Source organism: Ambystoma mexicanum, chromosome 7q, assembly GCF_040938575.1.
Source record: "Ambystoma mexicanum isolate Mex_15411 chromosome 7q, UKY_AmexF1_1, whole genome shotgun sequence".
Classification (NCBI taxonomy): domain Eukaryota; kingdom Metazoa; phylum Chordata; class Amphibia; order Caudata; family Ambystomatidae; genus Ambystoma; species Ambystoma mexicanum.
The window spans coordinates 800,580,800-800,607,572 of record NC_090941.1 but is presented as its reverse complement, the minus strand read 5'-3'; the positions used below and the strand labels follow the sequence as shown (position 1 = coordinate 800,607,572).

Below are 26,773 nucleotides of genomic sequence, written 5' to 3'. Positions count from 1 at the left end.
CACAGCGCCCTCTGCCAAGAAAAATGTTCCGAAGCAACGAAGCTGCCGAAATGTATATAAAAGATGAGGAATACGTGGGAGGAACATCCAGTCCAAAGAATGTTAATTGGTAAGTAACTTGTTCTTCTCTCATAAACCAATCACTGTCCTCTGGGTCATACTGCTCCCAGCTTATGGCGGTCCTCTCCCTAAGCTCCTCCACTGGCAGCCATCTTCAGATTTTTACCGCACGCTTCAGTATTGGGAGTCCTTGAGTTTTGCTCTCCAAGCTACTTACAGGTGTTTTTTCATGTAAAAAGGTTCTATTTTTGTTCTTAAAAGAACCTGTGCGCTCTCCTCTCCATCTGCTGATGATTTGTTGGTGAAGTTTAGCGTCCCTCAATGGCGAAGATCGTCAAATTTCCAGAAGGCCATCGGCCCTACTTCCTGCCCTCCAACCATGACAGAGGAGAAGAAAGAAGGAAGATCCCTCTTCAAGCCCTGCACCAAGTGCAGGCTCCGAAATGTGTTTTTGTGGAGGAAAAACACCTACAGTGCCTCTACTGCCTGCATCCGGACCACAAGCAAGGAGATTGCAAGAGATGCCGCGGATTCTCCAAGAAGACGACAAAGGACGGCACAGTAGACTGGTGGCATGGCTGTACGCCAAGGCCCGTGCCCAGAGCAGGGGCATGCCTCACCCAAGGCCGATCGATCCCTGGTGCGGGCTTCTAAGTCGTATGGGGGCCCAAGATAAGGCCAAGCACTGGAAGTCCGGATCTACCGGGGCCGGAGCTGAAGTAGGTCCCACGATAGATGGGGCGCAATTGACATAACCCTCTGCCTCCATTGCCAACTGGCAATCGAGCTCCTCCTCGAAGAGGAAGTCGTCCAACCCGGCTAAGCTGCGGGAGAAGCCCGAGAAGCCATGGAGCTGGCCGAGCTGCCCAAGAAGGCCCAGGCGGCCCAGGAAAGGTCCTCATCGACGATGGAGCTGGTGGCGGCTGCTCTTCAGAAAGCTAAAGGTGCTGACCCTGAGATGGAAGCCCCCACAGCGCTGAAGGTATCCCTCCCTCCGATGCGAGAAGCCGCTGTAGTGACTTTGACAAGTTCTTCCGGCACTCGGGAGAAGGGGGCACCGCCTTCAGAACCCGGTTCCAGTCCCTCATGATGGAAATAACTGGGTGCAAAGAGGCCCCGGAACAGTCCCATGCTGTGGCCCAAGCCATGGAAATGTAATCCACGTAAAACGAGAATATGGAGTCCCTGCACACGGTTCAGGATGACGTGGAAGAGGACAGCGATGACGAGGGCGACTGCGACGAGGGCGCAGGGCCTAGTGTTCCGATCACGGCAGTTCCGCCGAGGGATGTCTCTCTGGACATCCTATCAACCCTTCAAACCTTGGTGTCGGAGATCCAGTAGAGGATGCCGCAAGGGCCTGTTCCAACAGCCCCCCAGTTCCCTGACCAACTGCCTAAGAAGAAAAAGCGCCATCAGACACCCTCATTTGAGCCTCCGCACACACGTCGGTTCCCATCTCACCCAACATACCCCGACACGTGTACATGGATGGATACGGCCACGACGATGGATGACGATATCGGTCAGTGGGTACCCGCAGCCTAGGGCTTCTCCACCGGATGAGTTGGGATCGTTCCACTCTATGATCGCCAAAGTCTCCCAAGCTATTCCAGCTCATGCCTGAGGAGACCAGGAAAGAGAGTTTCCTTTACCAGAGGCGCAAAGGCCAAGAGGAAGACCATCATGGCATTGCCCATCCTGGACGACTAGTGTGGGAAGAGGGCCTAGCCCTCTTGGAAGAACCCCTGCGCGGCTCCAGCCAAGCGAGAGGGGCTGGAGAAGTACTGGGTACCGGATTTCGCCCCCAAGTACCTGAGGTCGCAACCGTCGCCGGATTCGGTGGTCTCAGCGACCGTGAGGAAACGGTCATCTAACCTGTCCTCATCGCCTTCAGTCCCTCCCGACAGCCAGGGTAAGAACTTGGGCGCCATGGAGAGGAAGGTGATCTACACCGCGGCATCAGCATCAAGGCGGCCAACGCACTGGCAATCCTAGCCAGATATGACGGGGAGCTTTGGTACAAGCTGGGACCTATTTTGGAGTTCCTCCCTAACGAGGGAGGGATAGCGTTGGTTCACGCCATCACAGTTGCGTTGGATGTTACCGACATTGGGGTTCCACCAGATGGGGGGCAGTGTCTGCCTTTGTTGCCAAGGCTGGATGAAGGCCACAAATTTCCGTCAGGAGGTCCAAACTAAGGTACTGTACATGCCTTTCTACAGGGATAACCTTTTCGGGAAGCCGTTGACGAGTCCCTAAAGTCCATCAAGGCGGATACAGAGACGGCTCATGCCCTGTGCACACTCCACCAGCACAGCTCTTCCTTTTTTTCTTCCAGAGGAAAGTCAGGCAGGTTGTCGAAAGGTTTCTCCTCCTTGTACTATCAGCCTTCCAGATCCACGACCCAAGAAGCCCACAGAGGCCGTTCCTAGGCCTATGGAGGAGGAGGTCTGTGTTGTTGCCAGCAAAGCAGGGAGTCGGCACCGAAGCAAGCCTAAACCGGCCAAGACGTCGGGCCCCCACCTGTGCACGCCAGTGGGAGACTGTCTGACGAGGTTAGTCAGCAAGTGGGAAAAGATCACCAGCGACAGATGGGTGCTGGATGCTCTCGCCCAAGGACATACCCTGGAATTTCAGCATGTGTGTTCCTGGATCCCACCGGGGGCGATAGACAAGACAACCTTGGTGTCCATATCTGTGCAAACTGGCGATGTGTGGTCCCATCAAGCTCCCGTGCCTGTACAATCTGCTCACCCAGCACGGGGGACTAGCGGCATCCTCAACCTCACTCAATGAACATGGCAGCATGGCTCCTGAAGTCATAGTTTGGACATCTTAACCTACCACAGAGGTGTATGGACATCTTGAAGGAAGCAAGAAAGCCTAACACTAGGCACTGTTATTTCGACAAGTGGAGATTTGTAATTTGGTGCCAGTCTAAACAAATTAACCCTCTAGAATGCACTCCTTCCCACATTCTAACTTATATGCTCCACTTGCTAGATTCGGGGTTAATATTCAACTCTTTAAAGGTCCACCTGGCGGCCTTGTCAGCCTATACCACCTCACATAATAAGGTCTCATGGTGGAAGGTACCTGTCATCAAAGCATTCATGGAAGGAGTAAAGAGACCCCATCCTCCAATTTCAAACCCGCCGCCAGGATGGGATCTCAATGTTGCACTCGCTAGGCTCATGGGACCTTGACTTATAAAACTGCCTTCTTAGTAGCTATTACATCCATGTGAAGAGTTAGTGAAATACAAGTATTGTCAGTGCAGGATCCTTTCTTTATCAAACATGACAAGCTGGCCTTACGTACAACCAGTCTATTGAGCTACCGATTTTTCTTTCAGAACCCCCACCAGCTCAGCTGAGGTAAAACTCCACACACTAGATGTGAGGAGGGCGGTCCTTTACTATGTAAAAAGACCAGGCCGCTAAGACAAACAGACCAACTGTTTGTCTCCGTAGCACCAGGCAGAGAAGAGGACCGCATTTTAAAAAAATGCCATCTCCAGTTGGATTGTCAGATCTATACAATTGTGCTATTTCCTATCAAACAAGACACTGCATTTCACGGCCAGAGCTCACGCCACAAAGAGCACAGGATCCACTTTGGCTTTCATTGCAAATGTCCATCTAGACAGCATTTGCAAAACAGCTACATGGAGCTCAATACACACTTTCACTTAGCATTACTGCATTGACACTCATTCCAAGACAGATACACAGGTGGGACAAGCGGTTCTAAGACACCTTCGACCATGAACCTTCTCACATCCCACAACCTTCTCCTAGCACTGCTCGCTAATCTATGCACAGCATGTGATCTATGCAGATTCCACAAGCCGCAGAAGGGATACATTACTTACCGTAATCGTATTTCTGATGCTTGTATCTGCTTAGATTCACATGCGCCCACCCTTCCTCCCCTCGCAGAGAAGGCGCATTGTTGCTTATGAGCTTGTCTGATATGCATCTGCTTGGATACGACTGTACTCAAGCTACATGCTACCTCACGTCAGAAAAATAACAATCTGAGGGACCTCGACGCGTGAAGGACCATGGGTACAGCAGATGTCACACTAGGGACATCTGCTGGCACGCCCTGTCGACGCCCCTTTTCGAGTTTCTAAATACTCTGCAGCTTCCAGTAGATGTCCTATGCACAGCAGGTGAATCTAAGCAGATACAAGCATCAGAAATACGATTACGGTGAGTAATGAGGCTTGTGGAATCTGCTTAGATCACATGCTATGCATAGGCTGACCACAAGTGGAAGCTGCAGAGTATTGGTTGTTTTCGAAACTCAAAAAGGGACGTCGACCGGGTGTGCCAGTAATACTAACGTCCACTGTACCCATGGTCCTTCACGCGTCAAGGTACCTCAGAATGTTTTTTTCCACTATCGTTGACCGACGCTTAATTGCGGAGTTCCTTTCGGCTGATGCCATTGATTATTGTTAAATTGGAGTTAGTTACTCTTTCTATCCTTTCACTACACTGACTTTCGACAGCATCTTTGGCGGTGGAAAGGACGAACGTCGAACAAAGACCTCGATTCGACAGACCTCCGCTCAGGGCCTCGGTCCTAACAGTAGGGAGAGTAGAGGGTGGACACTTTTCTCGCCTGGCTTCCATTTCCTATAACTATGGAAAACACTCACTTAAATTCTGCCCTAGTTGTAATAAGTTGTTCCCTGGGTAGACAAGTACAGGGTGTGCAATCTTTGTCTAGCACGGGACCACGACGAGGGCCATTGTAGAGCCTGTAAGCTCTTCAAGCATGAAAACGCTCAAGGAATGAAAATCAAAGCGCTGGGCCCATCACGCCATGCAGGTCGAGACCGCCATGGATGTGGAGGGAGCCTCCAGTGATGGCAGTGTTGCAGTCTCTTCGACGCCCTTCCTCCCCTCTGTGAGAAGGCGCATGGATGTTTTTTATGAGCTTTATCTGATCATATCTGCTTTAATGCACATGTACTCATGCTACACTTCATGCTACCGCATGTCGGAAACAAAACAATTTTGAGGGACCTCGACGCGTCGTGAAGGACCATAGGTACAGTGGACGTCACACTAGGGATAGTATTACTGGCACAGCCTGTCGTCCCTTTTTGAGTTTCGAAAACTACTGTAATACTCTGCAGCTTCCACTAGATGTCGGCCTATGCATAACATGTGAATCTAAGCAGATACAAGCAACAGAAATGTTACGGTGACTTATGGTGACTTACGGTTTCCCCGCTATAGACCCATTTGCCACAAGCGAAAACGGGCAATGCCCAGAGTTCGCATCCTGGTTCCATCAGCCAGGCTCCAAGGGGAACGCCCTATGGATGAAATGGTCAGGGATATTTGCCTACGCTTTTCCACCAACCCCTCTGATGAAGAAGGTGGTGAACAAGATCCACAGGGAACCGATGACGCTCATCCTGGTTGCTCCTATGTGGGCGAGACAACCATGGTATCCACACCTACGCAAACTGGCGGTGTGCGACCCCATCAAGCTCCTGTGCCGGTACAACCTACTCTCCCAGCACGAGGGGCTAACAGTGCATCCTCAGCCCAACTTGATGAACTTGGCGGCATGGCTCCTGTAGTCAGAGTTTGGACATCTCGATTTACCCCAGAGATGTATGGATATCTTGAAAGAGTCAAGAAAACCTAACACAAGGCACTGTTACTATGACAAATGGAAACATTTGTTATTTGGTGCCAGAATAATCAAATCAACCCAGTTGATTGTACTCCTTGTAATGTTGTCACCTATATGCTCAACCTACTGAACGCAGGGTTAGTGTTTAAATCACTTAAAGTGCACCTGGCAGCTTTATCAGCCTACACCACTTCCCATAACAAGGTGTCATGGTGGAAAGTGCCAGTAGTCAAAGCTTTTATGGAAGGGGTAAAAAGACTCCACCCTCCAATTTCTAACCCACCACCAGGTTGGGACCTTAATGTGGTACTTGCTAAGCTCATGGGACCTCCCTTTGAGCTGATGCACAAATCCAGTCTCAAACACCTGACTTGTAAGACTGCCTTCTTAGTAGCCATCACCTCCATAAGAAGGGTCAGTGAAATTCAAGCTCTGTCAGTGCAGGATCCTTTCTTTACTATTCATAAGGATAAACTGGTTCACCCTAGGTTCTCAACTAAGTCCATTTCCAAATTCCATGTTAACCAGTCTATTGAGCTACCGGCCTTCTTCCAAGAACCCAAAAGCTCTGCTGTGGTGAAACTCCTCACACTAGATGTGAGAATGTGAGAAAGGTGGTCCTCTACTATGTAGACCAGACCGCTAAGAAAGACAGGTCAGCTGTTCGTCTCCATAGCTCCAGGCAGAGAGGGAGATTGCGTCTCTAAGAATGCCATCTATAAGTGGATAGTCGGATGTATCCAACTGTGCTATTCCCTTTCAAATAAAACACTGCCTTTTACGCCAAGGGCTCACTCTACAAGAGGTACTGGAGCCGCTCTGGCTTTCATTGCAAATGTACCCTTTGACAGCATTTGCAAAACAGCTACATGGAGCTCAATACACACCTTTACTCAGCACTACTGCATTGACACTCGTTCCAAGACAGATTACTCAAGTGGGACAGGCGGTTCTAAGACACTTGTTCGCTCATGATCCTTCTCACATCCCACCTCCTTCTTCTAACACTGCTCGCTAATCTATGCACAGCATGTGATCTAAGCAGATTCCACAAGCCTCAGAAGGGATACATTACTCACCGTAATCGTATTTCTGATGCTTGGATCTGCTTAGATTCACATGCACCCTGAGAGAAGGCGAATGGATGCTTGTAGTCTTATCTATCTTATCTTCTTGGATACTCTGTACTCGCGCTACTCCTCATGCTACCTCATATCAGAAAAAATACAATCTGAGGGTCCTACACGCATGAGGGATCATGGGTACAGGTGACATCACACTAGGGATAGTATAACTGGCCCGCCATGGTTCAACGCCCCTTTTCGAGTTTCAAAAAACAAACTGTAATATTCTGCAGCTTCCGCTAGATGTCGGCCTATGCACAGCATGTGAATCTAAGCAGATACAAGCATCAGAAATACGATTACAGTGAGTAATGTATCCCATATATGTATTGAATATGTACACATTGGTTGTTATCTAGGGAGATTTTAAAAGCTTGAATATAGGATGTGTTGTCTGAGCAAAGCTTCACTTTACAATTTAAAAGATGGTTAAAAAAAAAGCAGCTGTGCCCCCATAATATCTACCTTTACCCTTCCTGCTTGCTTTGATTTGGTAGGTAAAGTACTCTTCCAGAATCAGTTCCTCCACAGCCCAGGTTTCATGTAAAAATATCATATCAAACATGTTGAAGTAGGATAACATTTCACTATTGACACATTTCCCCAGAGCATCGTTCCAAGAAAGGAAAGAAAATGTCGAAGGAGCCGGAGTCTAACTAGGAGATGGTGCTTATTTGTAAATGTCTGATTTTGCCCGGAATATTCCAAATGAAGAATTAAAAACCTACATTGTGGCTTTATTGGAAGACCTTGGAGAGGAGGGTGATTTTAATCAATCGATTACCTCTAACAAGGGATGAATCTATTTTGGCAGAACGCTTCCAGTTAGATGTTACAACCCCATTGCGCCCTTTTGGATCTAGTACCTGTCTTTCCTTAACATTGGAGGAGAAGGCCCAATAGAATTGCAGATTTGGTTATTGCAATCCCATTTAGGCTGTTGGGTTGAGGTTGTAGAGCATGGTCCATTGACCCCTCTTGTAATAACAGGATAATTGTGACGAATCCTTAGATGTCATCACTTCTTCCCAATGGAGAGCCCCTTCCCATGAGACCAGGGAGATGAGGCTGCTACCAAGACCACCTGGCGGTGGGGAGTATCTCATGGGTAGAGACTCCACCACAGGGGATAGAGACAGACGGCTCATGAGAACGTGGTATGATGCCCTCCCAGTTACCGTTCCTCAACCTTTACCTGTGGTACACCCCAGTAATATAACCAACCACCCCATGTACCTGTGTACGGCCATAAGATCCACTGAGACGAAGAGTCCAGACTACCCAATTAAGACTTGCATCACAGACTGAGACGAAGACGATGAGGCGGTGCGTGTTAGGGATAATTTTCAGTTCTGTGCTAATTCCCTTTAACCTTAGAGACCGCCAGCTCTTTTGCTGGACTCTGACTTTTTCAACTCCTGCGTGAGTAGGTCTTTTTACCACTCACTCATGTATTTTCTTTGACTAGGATTTTTCTGATTCTACTATTTTATGGAATCTGGTAAACTCCATAGGCATCTGTTTTTTGCTTAGTGACGCACATCACCCTCTGTGCAGTGTGAAGTGACTGTGAAACCAATATACCAGGAGAAGGGAGTCATTCTCCTGGTATTGCTACATCTACAGGAAAAAGGACAATCTAACCAAGAGGCCAGGGGAAGGGAATCATTCCCCCCGGTTTTGTTTAAGAAACTGTGAAAGTCAGAGACCAGGACTCTCCTGATAGTTGAATCTGCAAAAAGGATCAAACCACAGAATATTGCGGTCCAGGGGCAAGGGGACATTCCCCTTGGGGTGAGGAAATGGAGAACCATTCTGAAACAGAGTGTTACAGGATTGACTGTCCTTTGTCTTGGGAGTATTGGGACCAGGGGGAAGGGTGGCATCCTCCCTGGTTAGGAACTTGCAACCAGAACTGTGCTACTCAGTCCATGAGAAGGGGGTAATGTTCCTGGACCAAGAACATTGACACAACCTTTTAGTTCAGTTATAAGTGTAAGGGGCAGAATTAGAGATTTTGACACATTATGGTGGACTCTCTAATTTACAAGTACATTCTGACAGACCCATTATCACTTTAGTTGAGGTAGGGAAACCCTTTGTAGAGATATGGAAAGTGAGCTTTTCTCTTTATTTTTTTTGTGAATAAAAGTCTGTAGCAACCACTGTGCCACTTGTGTGTCAGTCTCCTCCTCCTGCCCCCTTACATAATCCAGAGTGGAATTAGCTGGATGAAATAAATGACAGACGAACCCTGAAGATGTCAAGAAATATCTATATCCCGACCCAGGGACCAGTGCTCAACAGTTTAATTCACTATGGATTTGGCTCAGCAACGGCGGGAGAACCTGTTAAGTACAGTGCTTCCTTTTATAGGTCTGGGAAAAGGATCCAGTACGCAGGGATTTGACCCCTCAACTAGCAATGATCCTGAAGAAGAATACTTTGGAGGTTGATGAACTAGGCAGACAAAGCAACAGGAAAGGAGAAGGCACAAGGAAGAGTAAGAGGGGTAAACCAACCACAAAAGAAATACCCTGCGATGGGGACAGTGGATGCAGGCACTAAAATGGAGCTGAAGCAGAGTGGTGGTGACACTAGTCAACCAGGCAGGAATTCTCCCAACCTTGAGGCTTTTGGTCCAGGAGCATTTTGCAGGGTAGCAGCACAGGAAAAGGCCAGAAACATGAACAAACAGCGGCCAGCGGAGCCAGTATGGAGGACAGCAATAGAAACAAGCTTAACCCAGTTTAAACCACATTTGAAGGTGCAGTGCTGGGCTTTACAGTGCGCCCATGGCAGCACAACAGCCATTTGGAGCCTACCTTGTGGTCACCACTGTCAAAGGAAGGCTACACAACAGAATGGCTAGGAGCAGGACTCCACCAATGCAGAAGTATACAAATGGCTCCCAGGTAGACACATTCGGCTACTAATGCAGTGAAAATGGCTGCAACTGTTGGTGAAGCCAACACGAAATGCAGCTGTCACCAGCTTACTGCACAGCACTTGATACCAAAATGGGGTGCTTAAATGTGCTCCTGTCCTTGAAGCTATATGAGCTACCTGGGCCGACATCAGGAAAAGAGTTGAAGTGGCAGGGGGCCTTCAGTAGAAGTCTTTCTGTGCACACAAAGCCAAAGGCCCAAGAAAACCAGCGAAGAAGAAGCAAAAAGGTTTCGGGGGTCCCATAAAATGGGACAAGAGAACCCCAAAAATTGAATTCTCTACGAACTAGCAGGTACAACTTGACTTTCATCCTATGCTCCACCATAGGCATTTCAGCTTAATGGGTCTGTTGAATTGGGCTGTCCTTGAAACATTTGTTGTACAGCGAGGTGGTCCTGTCCCCAAGATGTTTATTTTACACTACAAGCAAATTGTTGAGGTCTCTTCCACCTGTTTTGAATTTTTTAAATAAATGCTACGTTTAACATACTAGTGTTTTTTCTTTCTAATGCTATGTTAAAAATGACTTGTGATTTCATGGTACGAGTGTATAGATGTGTACGCTTCTCTTGCATTTCATTTTCGATTTTCCCTTTGCACTTTTTCAGCAATGAACCAAAGACTTAGCCAGAGTGCTCCATTAAAGCCCCCACCACCTCTATCTCAGAGCCCACAAAGTGGCCTTATGGGAGGAGGTTCCAATCAGCAGCAACAGATGAGGTTGCAGGAGCTCCAAATGGAAAAACAGCGGCTCCGACTGAAGCACCAAGAGCTGCTTCGGCAGGTGAGGCCACAGGTTAGAACAACCTTTAATTTACTATTTCTATGTTCGTTTTGTTCTGTCTGTCGTTTCAAAGAAGCAGTGAGATTGTATTTGTCCATGTACATGTCGACTTGTGTACACATTGATTCATGAATGTTTGTGTTGCTTGTGTAATGTTTTTCTCATTTGGAAAAGAGGAGTTTTTTTCCTTATTTTCTTGAGACCACTGCAATTTGAGTCCTTGGTGATCATAAAGAGAAAGGATGTAAACTGAATCTGAAAGACAAAGATAGCATTTATAGTGGTCATTGATAAAACACTGTCTACCGCTGTTTGTTATAATTAGCCTGCATTCTATCTGTTGTTCTCCTAAACTTGACCAAATAAAGGGGCTGGTACATTTTTCATGGTTTATCACATCCTCCCATAGACATTCATTTTTTTGTTATCTTTTTTAGTCGAAATGTTGGCTTTGCCGAGTCAGTGTTCTAGATTCACATCATGTGCAAAATTAGCCATTTTGTAGTTTGTTCCAGAGTTGTAAGTAGCTTTATTGAAAATATTTTTAAAAAATGAAGGTGTAATCCTTGTGCACATAGAAATCCCTTATGTCATCGATGATCCCACGGTGCCCCATGCATTGGTGTTATCCTCGAATCCTTTTTTCCGGTTACTCATTCCATCCGGTAGTGGATAAGTAACTGATAGAATGTGAAAAAGTGAAGCACAGATTCACTGGTGTACCAGATGATAACTCTGAAAACACAAGAGGGCTGAATCTCTATTGATATGTGAAGATGGGAAAACGTTATATTAACTTCCCAACGACCCTATAAAAATGTCTTTATTCAAAAAAATTGTAAATCAATAATAAATGCACAATGCTATGTCTAAAACCATGACAATTTCATATGTCATGTATTCTTTCAGGTACCTCTCATATTCCATTAAACTCCTTCACACCCATAACTCAATATGATGCCTAATTACATAAAGTATGACAAGATTCAACAACCTATGCAACCAATGGATACTGTAAATGTAGAGGCACACTCAAACCTTGGTATAAATACTTTATTCTTATAGGCGAGGGAAAGGCTTCAAATCTACTAAAACGCTCAATGCACACTACTTGTACTGCATCTGCAATGAAGCAGAATAAGTACTGCTCATTAGTCTGTCCCATGCGCTCAATCCACACACCAAATATGGACATCTGCAATAAAAGTAGTGTTTTCCAAGTTGGAGTCCGGGCCTGGACTGGATCCACAGCACTCCATTGATAGTGTTGTATACCCGGGTGTCCCTTTCGGTGCAACCAGATGGTAACTCAACATTGAAAGACCAAACATTACATACTTAATAATGTGGGCAAAATACTCCTTGATATCTGAGCTTTTGGTGCTCAGGCCATGTACCTGACTGACAAGACCCTGGCTGTATGTTTCTGAGACCGTGAAAGTGGGGCAGAAAATATGTTCAGACAGATCCTGTGTCCCATCTGTCAAGTTCATAATTCTGTGGACATGAAAAGCATCCATAAAACCATTTCACATACTCATCTAGTTCACGCGATGCAACTTCTAGACCTGCAACTCATTTGACATTTTCAGAGTTGCAAAACAAGGACACTTTGTTGGGAGACTTTGGCACAAAACATTTAGAAACATTTGTGTCTTTGACTTGGCACTGTTATAGAGGCAGCAGTAAAAGATGTAAAGAAATCTCACTAGATTGTTCAGCGCATATTGTTTTTCACATCTCAGCGCCTACTGACTAGGCGAGATTGTCTAACAAGGACTAGTTTCGATTTGTTTCAAGATCAAAACCTTTACTTCTCCAGCATGGGGTCTGGCATGGATTCACATGCTCATGAATATTCCCCATCGTCAGGCTGGGAATCCTCAGTAAAGAAAAAATCAGTTTGTTTTGTTTCTGAACTGTCTTTCTACTAGTAACCAATCACTGGTCTCTGGGTCATACTGCCCCCAGCCAATGACTGCCCTCTACCTAAGCCCCTCCTCTGGCAGCCATCTTCAGATTTTTACCGCACGTTCAAGTGTTGCGAGTCCTCGTGCTTTAGCTCTCAAGCTTTTACTGTGTTTTTTGCGTTTCTTCGAAGAGTCAATCGAGCCTCAAGCTCCACCAAATTCTACTTCCTATCAACGGGGACCCATTTTCGGAACTTTCTACGCCCCTCAAGGGCATCTTTTCATCGAGTTTCCACTTCTCTGAGGATTCCAGAAGATCTTTGAGGCCTAACACGCGTGGTCATGGCCCAGGACAAAGGAAGCATGACGCCTGTTGGACCCAAGCTGTTCAGGAGCTGCCCTGGTTGCGGGCTACAGAACGTCTTTAAGGAGGATGAGCACTCTCGTGCCTCTACTGCCTTCACAACGACAAATCGCACGTGGTGAAGGACTGTGCGTTTTGTAAGAACATGTCCCAGCGAACAATGAGGGATCGTTGTACTCGACTTGCCAACTGGCTGGAGGAGAAGATCCCAGGAGCTGGTGAGAAGAGGAAGAAGTCCAAGCGGTCTTCTAAGACCTTTGAGGGCGCTCCGGCGACGGGGGCCCAACAAAAGGCAAAGCACCGCGGGCGCCGGGAGCGCCGATCGGTCGGGCCCCTCGGCTGCCAGGCAGGGCGCATTATCAACGCCATCAACCACGAGCCAACGCTCTGGCTCGGGGAAGAGGAAATCGGAGAACCCGGGTAAGCTTCGGGAGAAGTCCCGGTCGGTCCCAACGGGGACAGCAGAGGGGGCGCGAGGCAGTGACCCCCCCCCCCCCCAAGGTGAAGGCCTCAGACGCGCCCAAAGTTGCGAAGGCCCTGATTCACCCGGCTAAGGCCTCGATCGGGGGAGTCGTGGCAGCACCGTTGAAGTACCTGTCGTGGAAGACAGCGTTTCTTGTGGCCATCACCTCCACACGACGAGTGAGAGAGATCCAGGCCCTCTCCTGTAAACCTCCATACCTGACATTCCACGAGACGAGGGTGCTGCTGAGGACGCACCCCTCCTTCATGCCCAAGGTGCCGTCGGACTTCCATCTCAACAAGCCCTTGGTGTTACCTGTTTTCTTCCCGTCGCCGGCTGAGAGGGCTTTGCATTCGCTGGATGTAGTTAGAGCGCTGAAGTTCTACGTGGACTGCACGAAGAGCCTTCTGAAGACATCACAACTGTTTGTGAACTTTGGACCTGTGAACCAAGGGTAGGCCCTCTCGAAGGCTTCCATTTCCAGATGGCTCTCCGGCTGCATCATGCACTGTCACCGGTTGGCAAACCGACCGTTGCCCGGCCGTCCGAGAGCCCATTTGACCAGAGCGATCACTGCTACCACAGCGTTCTTGTCTGGTGTGCCCCTGCTGGACATCTGCAGGGCTGCTACGTGGAGGTCGACGCACACCTTCACGAAATTCTACTGCGTCAACCGAAATTCTAGGGAGGAGTCCAGGGTTTGTTTGCTTGTTTGTTTATTTAGTATGGCGCGCGAAACCCAGAGGTAACGGGGCGCAACAGAGGGCAGGAAGATAGGATTACATAAAAACTTAGTTGCAGGATAAGGCACACATGAGCAAAGAACAAAAAAAAAAGAGGCATAGCATTACATTGCATGGAGTGTACATATATACATATAGTTAAACAAATGCTTACATATTTACATATTTAGTGCTGTGCATAGGGGCAGTTTGGTTGCACTTACATATTTACATATTTACACATTTAAAGCTGTGCATGGCAGTCGGGTTAGAACAACGGCATGGGCAGATGAGATGGCAGGGTTAGTCATGAGGATCATTGGCCCGCAACCAGGTGGGGGTGTTTCGCCTGAAGCTATAGTAGGATTGGTCTGTCCTAATGTTGAGTGGGAAGGCGTTCCAGTATTGGGCTGCCAAGACAGGGAAGCTACTGCCGCCGGTTTTCTTTAGTCTGAAATTGGGTACCTGCAGGCAGTAAGAGTTAATAAATCTGGTGGGGCTTGTGGAGGTTTTTTCTTTTGGGTGGGACAGGCATTGCTGCGCAACCTGTTCGTCTGAAGGTGGGCCTGGTGAGGAGGTAAGAGTTGCTTAATGTTGAGTTGATGAAATGCTTAATGTTAAGCCTTGCCACCTCCTGTGGTTGTGCATGTGTGTACTGCTATGTATTCTTGTATTCATGAGCATGTGAAACCATGCCAGACCCCATGCCGGAGAAGGAACAAGTTACTTACCTGTAACTGTTGTTCTCCAGCATGGGTCTGGCATGGATTCACATGCGAACCCTCCCTCCAACCCCTCTGTGGCTCTTCTCTTGGTCCTACTGCCACTTTACGTACTACCAAATCTGAAGATGGCTGCCAGAGGAGGGGCTTAGGTAGAGGGCAGTCATTGACTGGGGCCAGTATGACCCAGAGACCAGTGATTGGTTACTAGTAGAAAGACAGTTCAGAAACGAAACTGAAACTGATTTTTTTCTTTACCGAGGATTCCCAGCCTGACGGGGAATATTCATGAGCATGTGAATCCATTCCAGACCCATGCTGGAGAACAACAGTAACTTGTTCCAACTGAAACTTTTGAGGACTGTTGGACAAAAGGAGCTTGTTATGATTTGCACAATCGCTGAATTCAATATAACGTTTATAGTGAGCAAGGGAAAGCAGCAGGAAAGAGCGTGTTAATCAACCAAATTGCAGGACCAATTATGAGGCCAATGCTTTTTTAAAAGAGGAGCACATTTTCTTTGGAAATTGTCTACTGAAGACAACTGAACTATGGCAATTAGTAGATGTTGACCCACCCCTTGCACAGAGAGGGTTATATATTCAGTGAAAGTGAGCCACAGTTCAAGGATAACTCTCAGCATGCGAGAGGAATATAGCATACAACCACATCTGACCCCAGAACATTCATTTTCTAATGGATTGTCTTTCCACTGATTCCTCACCTCATATCATGCTTACAGCTTTGGACACTTTTTGACAGCAGTGGGCATCGTGCAGCGAGTCGAGGTCCCTCTGTGGCTTCCATCCACGCACTTGCATGTGACTTCTACGGGTTACCAGACATTTGATCGAAAAAAATTGGTCGACTGGACAAATGGTTGAACCAATTTGGTCGAAAACCAAATGGTCCATTTTTTTTTTTATTTATTTTTTTTTTACCCCTTTTTTTGGGGGGGGGGCCCAACCCCCTTTTTTTTCTTAAAAACCCTTTTTCCCCCTAAACTACAACCTAAAAAATATATATATAAAAAATTCGACCATTTGGTTTTCGACGAAATTACGTCGACCAAATGTCCTGTCGACTAATTTTTTTCGATGAAATGTCTGGACACCACTTCTACGCTGGTATAAATGGTACGCACCTCTCCTGTTGCCTCAGTTCTGTTTTTCCGCATGCACAGCACACTATGAACGGTGCAATCTCCTCAGTGATTTTTCTATTGCATAGTTGCTGAGAGTATGTTTTACTCCAAAAACTGCTTTTAAGAGGTGTGCGGACTGCAGTTCGAAAATGTCGATCAGGAGGATATGCCTCTGGTGCCTTGGGGTGGATCACACGGTGGACGATTGCAGGTCATGCCAATCCATGACCGGCAAGGCCTTGAATTAAGAGGAAGACAAAACCTACGATAGGTCAGTCGGCATCTAAATATCCTTCTCCCACTCCCTCGAAGAGATTGTCTGCCAAAAAAGGTTTGCAGTACATTTCTCCTGAGACCAAAGAAGCATTCGAAACACACTAGGTCCAGTTGCAATTCACAGCACTCTACGTTTTCATCTTAACAAAATTTGAAGAAAACACTTTAGCTGGTCATCATCAGAATCCTCACCCGACAGGAAGCAGGTAAGCTTCCCAAGTAAGTCTGCCTCCAAAGCAGATTGGGAGAAATTCCATCTACAAATGATGCAGGTGTTCTTGAAGACGGCTGTGCCCAGTACTTCTGAAGAACCAATGAAATCTTCCGACCCCATTGTGTCTCAAAAGGTCGACAAGGAGTCGTCCAATACTACTACTCTTGTGCTTAATAGCCAGGGTAGTGTTTTGGAGAATTGTTCTCTAGTGGCGTTGACACAGGAAATGTCAAATCCACTACCTCCTTCCGCTACATCAAGGCCTTGGACGTCGAAGCCATCGATGTCCTACTAAGAACAGTCAAAGGCTTTTAAGCCTTGGTCAAAAACAGACTTTTTTACATCTATGGGGTCAATATTTGAGGAGGGAAGAGGATGCCAATCCTTTCTTTGGGCTAAAATAGGTCACATCTAATTTACCAGAGTAACTATCTCAGAAGGCTCCAGGTTACAAGACTTGGCTTGGAGGTTAAAGGATGCTAGTGTGCTTGACACCTCACCAGTGGTAGAGTTTGCCACTTCTAACTCAGCTGGCCACCCTAATGGATCTTACAAGTCTGTCATGAATAAAATGACACAATATTTGGGTTGGGGTCGTCATGCCAAGGACATAGAGCAGGATAAGCTAACGGACATCATTGAGAAGGGACCCCCAAGCCCCCAAGGAACCTGTTTTGACTGTTCCACTCAGATTTGAGGAACAAAATCATGGAAAACTGGCAGAAACCAGACACCACACCAGCTGTCAATAAGGATCTGGTTAGACAATATAGACCATTTATTGATCCAGAATTCCTCTCTTAACATCCTACTCTAGAGAGTTTAATAGTGCAAGCTGCTACATCAACTAGGCTGCCGACCCTACAATCCCTCCTGACAGGGATGACAAGAGGTTTGATGTTTTGGGTTTTCTCGGCTGGAAGTATACAATTGAAAGCCATTGTTGCCTTTTGTGTATTAACCAAGTACACCTCACCTTGTGGTATGTCTTAACGCAACCAGCTGATATTATCCCTGAAGGGTAAATGAGAGAGGAATTCCTGAATATTATCTAGGATGGCAAAGTTGCAGCATGTGAGTTTACAAATCTGGTTTAGGCTCATCTGATTGTGTTGGACATTCTATGGTGGCTAGCACAGTTGCAAGCAGGTTTGCGTGGCTGTGTAAGTCAGGATTTGCCCCAGATGTGCACACTAGGCTGTTAAACATGCCTTTTGGTGAATCCCACCTGTTTGGCACCAAGGCTGACGAGTGTCTTGAGAAACTGCAAGTCTCCAAAGCGGCTTCTAAATCTTTAGGAAAAGCAATCCGCCAACCTCAGTAAAGCCAAACGTCCTCTCCGAGTTGGAGAGGTTGTTGCTTTCGATTTTAGTTTTCAGTCAGTAGGACCAGTGGCCAGTTTGCCCACCCCGCTCCTTCTGCATGAGATTTTCTCACTGTTTATTTTATTTATTTCTGCAGCGCTGGAGACACGAGACAAGGGCCCGGAGGCATAAAAACGCTGCAACATGACAAACGGATAACAAGAAATAACAGAGTATCGGGGGTAAACCTAAGAACGAGTCAAGCATCCCAGGATTTATTCAAAAAGGACCGTTTTCAGAGTTTGTTTAAAGATAGAGAGGCTCGGACAGAGCCTGATGTCAGTTGGAAGCGTATTCCACAAATGCGGGGTAAAGAATGGGAAACAGCCGTTCTGTACTAGTACCAGTTTGGTTTTCAGAACCCAAAGTAGCCCTGAGTTGTTTCACCTTGGGCAGCATCTATCAGGGACCCATTTCAACTGATCTGCCAGATAGGATGGATTCTGCCATACAGGCAGGAGCGTGCTATGCAGAGAGTACTAACTGGATTCTGTTGGCGATGGGCAGCCAATTCAGCTTTCTCTGTGCAGATGACACATGATCAGATTTGCATAGGCCCATTATCGCTCTTACTGCATTGTTCTGCACCACTTGCAGACGGTGAAGTTCACCTTTGCCCTCACCCAAAAGACTGCTAGCACAGTAGTCCAGACGGCTACCAATGATGGCCCTGGCTGCTGTGGCACAGCTTGGTATGTCTAGGAAAGGCCTGATTTGTGTCAGGAGTTTGATGTAATAAGAGGCGTTGGAAACCAGACCACCAATGTGATGTTTCATAGAGAGCTCTTGGTCAAAAGTGACTCCTATGGTTTTAACTTTTTTTAAGGTGGGGAGAAGACCATCTGCAATTTGGACATGTGCATAGGCTGCGTCTAAAAGACCCAGTTTGGGCCTGTGCCTAGAATCGTAATCTCAGTCTTGGCATTATTCAGGGCTAGTCTGTTCAGTGCCATCCAGCGGTAAATGAGATTGAAAGTACCATTGAGGACTCCAGAGTCTTTTTTATATAGTCCCCTGACAGAGGGAACAGAAACTGGGTGTCATCAGCGTAGTTTGTGTAGCAGGTAGCCTCTGCGTCCAAAAGATTAAACGGGGTGATCATAAATGGGTTACACAACGTTGGGGAGAGGAAAGAGCCCTGCAGGACCCCACATTGTAAAGTGTAGCCTTCTGATGCGGTGTCTCCATGGAAGACTTTGGCTGTTCGTTCTGACAAAAAGGAGACCGTTCAATTGACTGCTTCCTTCAAGAAAGATGCCCGTTCCGGTAACCTGCTGGGAAGAATGGAGTGATCGACCAAGTCAAAATGCGGCTGTTAAATTGAGCAGCATCAGTAGCATGGTCTTGCCCTTCTCCATAGTATGTGAGATGTTAGTTTTCAGGTCCAGCAAAGTGGACTCGGTGTGTGTACTCCGAAAACCTGATTGATTGTGGCCTAGAATGCAATGCTCTGTTATAAAAGACAGAATCTGTTGGTGAGCTACTTTATCCAATACTTTCAACAGAAAGGGGGAATTGGTAATAGGACGGTAGCTATTTGCCAAGGAGGAGTCAAGAGATGACTTCTTAAGGAGTGGAGTGGTCCATGCCTGCTTCACATCCGTATGTACGAACATATCCCTAAACGAAGAATTCACACATTTCGTGATAAGACGGGCAAGTACCTGGGCACAAGCCTTAACAATTTTGGCAGGACAGGCATCTCCTTTACAACTTGTTGGTTTCAGCTTGGATAGGAGGTGCGTGATTTCATCTTCATTCACCTCAGAAAAGGTGAAGGGATTCGAGCTGTCTGCCTGATCTATGCCACCGACTGACGGTGGAAAAGGGGATATGAGAGTACACCGTGATTTGATGTCATCCTTAATTGTGGTTAACTTAACTGTTGGAGAAAGGTGCTGTGGAAATGGTACTTGTAGAAGAGCAATCCCATGGCTGCTACGCCACCTATTTTCTGGTTCCCAAGAAAGACAGAGGACTGCGACCCATCTTGGATCTGAGCCGCTTGAACAAGTTCCTGAGGAAGGACAGATTCAAGATGGTCACTCTTTTGCAGAGCCTTAAGACGCTTCAGCTCTAGGATTGGATGGCGTCACTCTTATCTTCAGGATGCTTCTTTCATGTGCCCTAAACATCACAAGCACAGAAGGTACCTGAGGTTCGTCATTGCCAGTGCTCACTTCGGGCTGACCTCCACCCCAAGGGTCTTCGCCAACTTGATGGCGGTAGTGGCAGCTAATCTAAGGAGGGGGGGAGGGATGCAGATCTTTCCCTATCTGGACGATTGACAGATCAGAGCTTGTTCTTCTGAACAAGCTCTGGAACATCTAAACAGCACCTGCCACTCTCTCCACAAACTGGGCTTCTCCCTCAACTTCAAGAAGTCCCAGGTGACTGCTTCCCAAAAGCTACACTTCATTGGAGCAGTCTTAGATTCTTCCTTGGGGGTGGGGCGGGCAAGGTGGGTGTTAGGGAGAATTCTCAGAAATGTGCTAATTCCTCTCTACCTTAGAGACCCCCAGCAACTTTGCTGGATTTTGAGGACTTGAATTTTTAACCTGGAGAGAGTGAGACCCTTTTTCCCACTCATATATTTTTAATCCTCTGATTTGAACCCTGCGTTTCTTTTGGTTGTGGAGTCTGACAAACTTCATAGGCATCATCTTTTACATTGTGTCACACAGCACCTTCAGTGCAGTGGCACAGGGAAGTCTTTCAGATTCCCCAAAGGTTTAAATACCTTCTCTTGGATAAACTACTGTTTCCAAGAGCAGTCAAGTGAAATTGATGTTACTTAAATTGAAACTTTCTAGACCCAGCACACACAATATCTTACAATAGGGTGTTGGAAGGGTTACTTAGTATCCCCTTTGTCTAGTTTCCCATGTAACCTTTTTATGTTGCCCTTTCCTCAATGAATGGCTGGTGGCAGTGGTTTACTTTTAACTACCGTGGTAGGTCCTTCTTGAGATTTACTCTGCGCGCCAAACCAGGTTTGGTCTCTTTGTTCATTTTGTCTTTGGTGGGATTCACAAGTGAAGCCCGCCTCTGGCTCCAGGGTGTCTGGCGGGGACAGGAAGCGAGGGAGGTGTCAAACTCCCTGTGCTTAAGTCTCCTAGGAGACAGAAATGCACTCTTGGGTGATTGGCCGGCTGGAATGAATGGAGAGAACTGAATAAAAGGCGAGGCTCCCAGGAAGCAGGACTGCCCGAGCCTGAGCCCCCTCAGCAGAGTGCTGGACCCCAGATGCAAGGAAAGCCCATCTAAACAGCCAAGAGTCTGCGGTGGTGATATTTGCTGAGCCGCGGGAAGCTGAAACCGCAAAGTGCCACTGAATAGAAGTTTTCTGTCGCTGACTGTCCCGTTGCAGTGCAGGAGTCCTCCAGACCACCGGATCCGCAGAGCTGCACAGGAACAGAAACCAGCCAAAGCCCTTTTTCTTCTAACCAAAGGTACTGTAAAGGGTAAGAACTTACCTCTTGTGGTGTAACCTCACTTGTTCTCAGTGGAGACTTGTCTTGGTTGCTTCTGTAGAGTTGCTAACAGCTTCTTTAGCTCGCAAGCCTAATCAGCTTGTGGCCCTACTTTGATTTCTTCTTTTCTACAAAGACTTCTAAAACATTGTGCAAGACTTTTACCTACCTGCAAGAATTGTTTCAGCTCACCTTGACTTTTGTCCAATTGGCCTGGCCTGGCTCCCTGAATAACTCTTCTTCCCTCTGACTCTGTGTTTAGCCCTCCTTCCAGGAAGGGGTTAACTTACTTTGCATTGGGGGTTACCAAAAGTACTTCCCTACTTCAGAACATTTGTGAGATCTCTTGTTTTATTCTAATAATCTGTTTCTTTGACATACTCTTAAGTATTGCCCTAAATGCAATAGTGATATATTAATGTCCACAGTGTCCTAGCTATTGAAGTCACCTGAGGGTGTAGTGTAGGAAGTGTCTGTGTGCCATCCCAAATGGGTGTTTACTGATTCAGGGGAACTCAGAATTTTGGAGTGTATTTGTGTTAGTATTATATTGCCCCTTCTAAAGAAGGCTTACTCAAACTGACTGTTAATTAAATTAATAATTGTTTAATCAAGAAACCTTGTGTGTAAGATTTATTTGAATTCTTGTCATTGTGAATCTCTGTGTAACTACAGCTCACATTGACCCCTCTTCCAGATTGCTGTGGTGAAGGAAACTAGGTTATTCGTTGTTAATTGGAAAATGCATCATGCTCCCATTGTGGTTTGTCTGCAGGAGCTGGCCACAGTGAATTTGCCCCAGATGCCCCTCCAACTATTTAAAACACTGTAAAAGTGTTTAAAAATGGCATTTTTGTGCGCTCTGCGCTCCAGTCCCCTTCCTCCACCAGTCCGATCCCGCCTCCCAACCCTCCCCCTGCACCCTGATTGGTCTCTTGGCCACATATCATGAACCCTTCCAGGGCAGCCCTCTGCCTGGCAGCCCCTGTGGTTAAGGGCCCTACGGCAAAGGGCGGCTCCAACAGAGACGACCCCAAGACGTGTTTGCAGGTGTCCGCAGGGGAAGCCAAGGAATTCAGCAGACACCAACAAAACTGTGAGTGTGGCTTGGGTGGGGTGTAGAGCAATTACTCTACTCCGAAAGCCTCTGTCACTCTACCTTACCTTCCATAGCGCAGACTTAGACAATACATACTTAGGAGGACTTGTGACCAAATGGGTTGTAAATGTTACCTTGTAATGCATATTAATTTACTTGCCAATTTTAGCTAGTGCCACACCTGTAGGGAACTGAACTTCAGCGTGCGTCGCACCGAGATAGAAATGTGATTGTTAGCATGTGCCACACTTAGAATTCTAAACTTTAGCTTGCGTCGCATCTAGATTGAAATGTGACTCTTAACATGCACCACACTCAGGATTCAGACCTTTTAGCTTGCATCGCATCTAGATAGAAACGTGATTGTTAGCATGCCCCACACTCGGGATTCTTAACTTTAGCTTGCGTCGTATCTAGATAGAAATGTGATTGTTAGCATGAGCCACACTCTAATGGAATTCGGAACTTTCGCTCGTGTGGCATCTAGATAGAAATGTGATTCTTGGCATGCACCACACTTAGAATTCTGAACTTTGGCTTGCGTCGCATCTAGATGGAGGTGTGGTTGTTAGCATGTGCCACACTCAGGATTCTTAACTTTACCTTGCGTCGCATCTAGATAGGAAAGTGATTGCTAGCGTACACCAAACTTAGAATTCTGAACTTTAGCTTGCGCCGCATCTAGATAGAAATGTGAATCTCAGCATGTACCACACCTAGATGGAATCCCATAATTACAAGGACAGCAATGCCAACTAACCAACCTACTAACAACTTCATCCCTCTGCATACACCTCTCAAACTCTTACCAAACACAACCACAAGCCTTTAAACGCAGCAATCCGCACAAACTTCACAACACTGCAACAACAAAACAAACCACACATAGACTTGCACAACAGCACATGACGACTACCGACCGTAAAACACCCCAAGCCCAGCCAACGGAACCACTGGGCTGAGGCTGCCAACAGCACATCACTGCTCTATTGCACTTTTCCAGCTTATTCCCACTAACCCACCCCCTCCTCCCTTTTTTAGAGCCGCCAGAGTGCCAGGGGACCACTCCGGTGGTGATAGTGCATGGTACAAATATCCTTTAACATTAACATAAGCCTGGCTGCTCAACATGCTAGCAACCTGTGTAGTACAGACTTATACCAAAGGTTGGGTTCCTATTGCCAGGAGGTCAGGGTTGTTGTAGTGCACCCTGCTGCATGTGGAATCGCCAAGTTTGCATCGACAGAGAAGCCCTGCAAGGACGACATCTCCCTTTTGAGTTGGTGGGACCAATAAACTCCCAAGTAAGCCAACTGGACACCCATCTCGGAGCTGGTTGAATTTCTCAGAGTTGCTTCAGGAAACCATAGAGCCAGGGATAGTGACACCAGATTGTGTGCGGTGCACGTAAACTGGCCTAAAGCTTTTGGAAGATCCTCTGGACTCCCACGAAGCAGGACTGACCAAGCCCGACCCCCTCTCAGTTGAGTGCGGGACCTCAGATGTGAGGAAAGTCCACCTCGACAGCCAGGAACCACGCTTATTGCTATTTGCTGTACCGCAAGGAGCTAAAACGCGAAACAGACAGTGAAAGTAAAGTTTGCCAGTTGCCAGGTTTGACGGTTCCAATACAGTGGTCCCCCGACGTCCTCACTCTTGTCCCCACGACTGAGGCCCAGGAACAGTGAGATCTGCAGAGCTGTACAGGAACAGAAGTCTTCAGTTGCATCTTTTTCTTCTTTACTAAGGTACTGTAAAACTAACCTAAGAACTTACCTCTTACTGTGGAAGTGCTTGTAACTTCTGCAACTCACAAGTCTAATCACCTTGTGGCCCTACATTTGGTTGTTCTTTTCATCAAAGACTCCTAAGAACTTGTGCAAAGACTTTTCTATTTACTTACGTGAAGTGCTGCATCCTGTACAAAGACTTTTGCCTATTGACTTTAGCTTAGCCTATTGAATTGAATGACGCTTCCAAGTGCCATCTGAAAGTCTGCCCTGCTTACGAATAGTTGTCATTTCTTGTGTTCTAATAACCTTTGCCTTTTACAAACTATTGAGAGTATTCTGGATGCCAACAGTAAGGTATTAATGTCCGCAGCACCCTTGTTACTGAAGTCACCTGTGCCCTCATGCCTGCAGGCTACTGACGTGATACAAGCACACATAAAATAACCTGTGGTTTATGTAGGTTGCGTCTGTGGGCCATCCCAAAATGGCCTTGTCTGATCCAGAAACTCAACGTATACAGTATTGAAGTATATTTGTGTTACTATTCTATTGCTCCCTTCTGAAGAAGGCTTTATAATTGACTGATAAATTGTTTATGCAAGAAACCTTGAGTGGAAGTGTTTATTTAAATACCTGTAACTGTGAATCTTTGTAACTACACTACAGCTCACATTTCCCCTCTTGAGATAAGCCTGGCTGCTCAGCACGCTTCCAGATCTGTGTAATACAAGCTTATACCAAAGGTTGGGTGGCCTATACCTGTAGTCATAGTTGTTTGTAGTGTTCCCAGAGGGTACTGCATACAAACTTTGCCTAACAGCCAGCAACAAAAGCTCTATACTCCTGCCGTTGGTACAAATTCTGCAGCTGGTGCAGAGCTAAAGTTCTCCAGCATGGCAGCTGGTGCAGAGCTTGAAGAGGGAAGCTACATCCTCCTCCAACATGATCCGGCGCAGTGTAGGCCTGAAGACTTCTGGAAGCTTCCAAGAAGAACACTGAGCGATTTCTGCCCTTGAGGGGCGATGAAAGATGCCGAAAAACGGGTCCCCGTTAATCGGACGGATGAACGATGGAGCACACAGGCTCGATAGACCGAAAAATAGAAAAGCTCAAAGAGCAAAACGCGAGGACTCCCAACACTTGAAAGTGCGGTAAAAATCTGAAGATGGCTGCCAGAGGAGGGGCTTAAGTAGAGAGCAGTCATTGGCTGGGGGCAGTATGACCCAGAGCTCAGTGGTTGGTTTATAGGGGAAAGACAGTTCAGAAATGAAACTGAAACAGTTTCTTCTTTTACCGAGGATTCCCAGCCTGACAACAGGGAATATTCATGAGCATGTGAATCCATGCCAGACCCATGCTGGAGAACAACAGTTACCGGTAAGTAACGTGTTCCATATTGATCCTTTCAGTTGTAACACTCCTACTATATTATCTTTCCTGTTAAATCTGGGCCACCAGGGGCGTTGACTGATAAAGGTTACCTAGCAGCGGTATCTGTTTTCAAGTGCATGCCAGAATAAGGCTCTTGTTCAGTTCAACAAGGGACTAACAAATATCTTCCCTGCAGTCCCTTTCATAGTTCCGGCTTGGGATCCTAATTTGGTCTTACATTTTTTATGGGAGCGCCATTTGAGCCTCATCCTGCACGCTTAAGTTATTGACTCTAGTGGCTATCACTTCTGCCCGCAGAGTCAGTGAGCTTTCGGCTTTGTCATGCAAGCCTCCCTTCCCCATTTTCTCCAAGGAGAAAGTTATTCTGAGGGTTTGTCCCTCCTTTCTTCCTAAGGTGGTGTCGAAATTTCACCTGACATAGAAAATATTTTTACCAGCTTTTTACCCACCTCCTCATCCCTCCAAGGATGAAGACCGGTTACACCGATTAGATCCTGAAAGAGTATTAAGTTATTAAGTTGCTATATAAGCAGACGAGCTAACATCAAACAAGATGACCAACCTTTTGTTGGTTATACTGGAAATAGGTTGGAGCAGGCTGTGACTAAACAGACTTGGTCACGGTGGATCATTCTGTGTATCAGACTTGCATTCCCTTGCTGCTAAGGAAATTCCCGATTCATTTAAGGCCACATGCTACCAGGGAGAGTGGCAACCAATTCAGCCCTACCAGTGCAAGATATGTGTAATGCTGCAACCTGGTCTTTGTTACCTTCTCAACGCATTACTGCCTAAATTCCTTGTTGGGACAGGACGCTAGATTGGGAAAGCAGTTGTTCACAGCATAAACCAATAACAAAATTCAGTAGTCCTACCTCCATTTACTAACTGCTGTGAGAGTCTACTTAAGATGAGGAATCCGTGTTGGGACACTATCCATTTGAAGAACAAATTATTTGCTGCTGGTAATGTTGTCTGTACTGGATGTACCTCCCACGGAATCCTCATCCGCCAACCCATCTGACCGTAGGTGAATTTTTGCTGAATTAGACCATCCTCTCATTCAATGCCTATGGGTTTTCTGAATTCTCAAGGCGGCTGTGCAAGAAGAGGGGGGGGGGCAGAACTGAGGGAATGGGCGCAGTGCTTGCTATTTACACCGACGTTGACGTCCCGTCCGAGTGCGCTGCTGAGGGACCTCAACCCGACGATGCATGACACCACCTGCTGTAGTTTCCAAAGCTGCAAGCAGTATATCGGTGAATCAAAGATGAAAAATCCACGCGAGGAACATCCAGTAGAAAGAGCATTACCG

At 46.7% G+C, this 26,773-nt stretch overlaps 1 protein-coding gene across 2 annotated transcripts in view; it reads left to right on the top strand.

Annotated features, from left to right (window-relative positions):
• YAP1 (Yes1 associated transcriptional regulator) overlaps positions 1-26,773 on the top strand; it is a 538,742-nt gene that overhangs the window by 328,033 nt on the left and 183,936 nt on the right. The window contains exon 5 of one of the 2 annotated variants that reach the window (XM_069639074.1): positions 10,406-10,593. In XM_069639074.1, coding sequence (XP_069495175.1) covers positions 10,406-10,593 — 188 coding nt within the window. The remainder of the gene's footprint in view (positions 1-10,405; positions 10,594-26,773) is intronic. The other variant, XM_069639075.1, reaches the window with a different exon arrangement.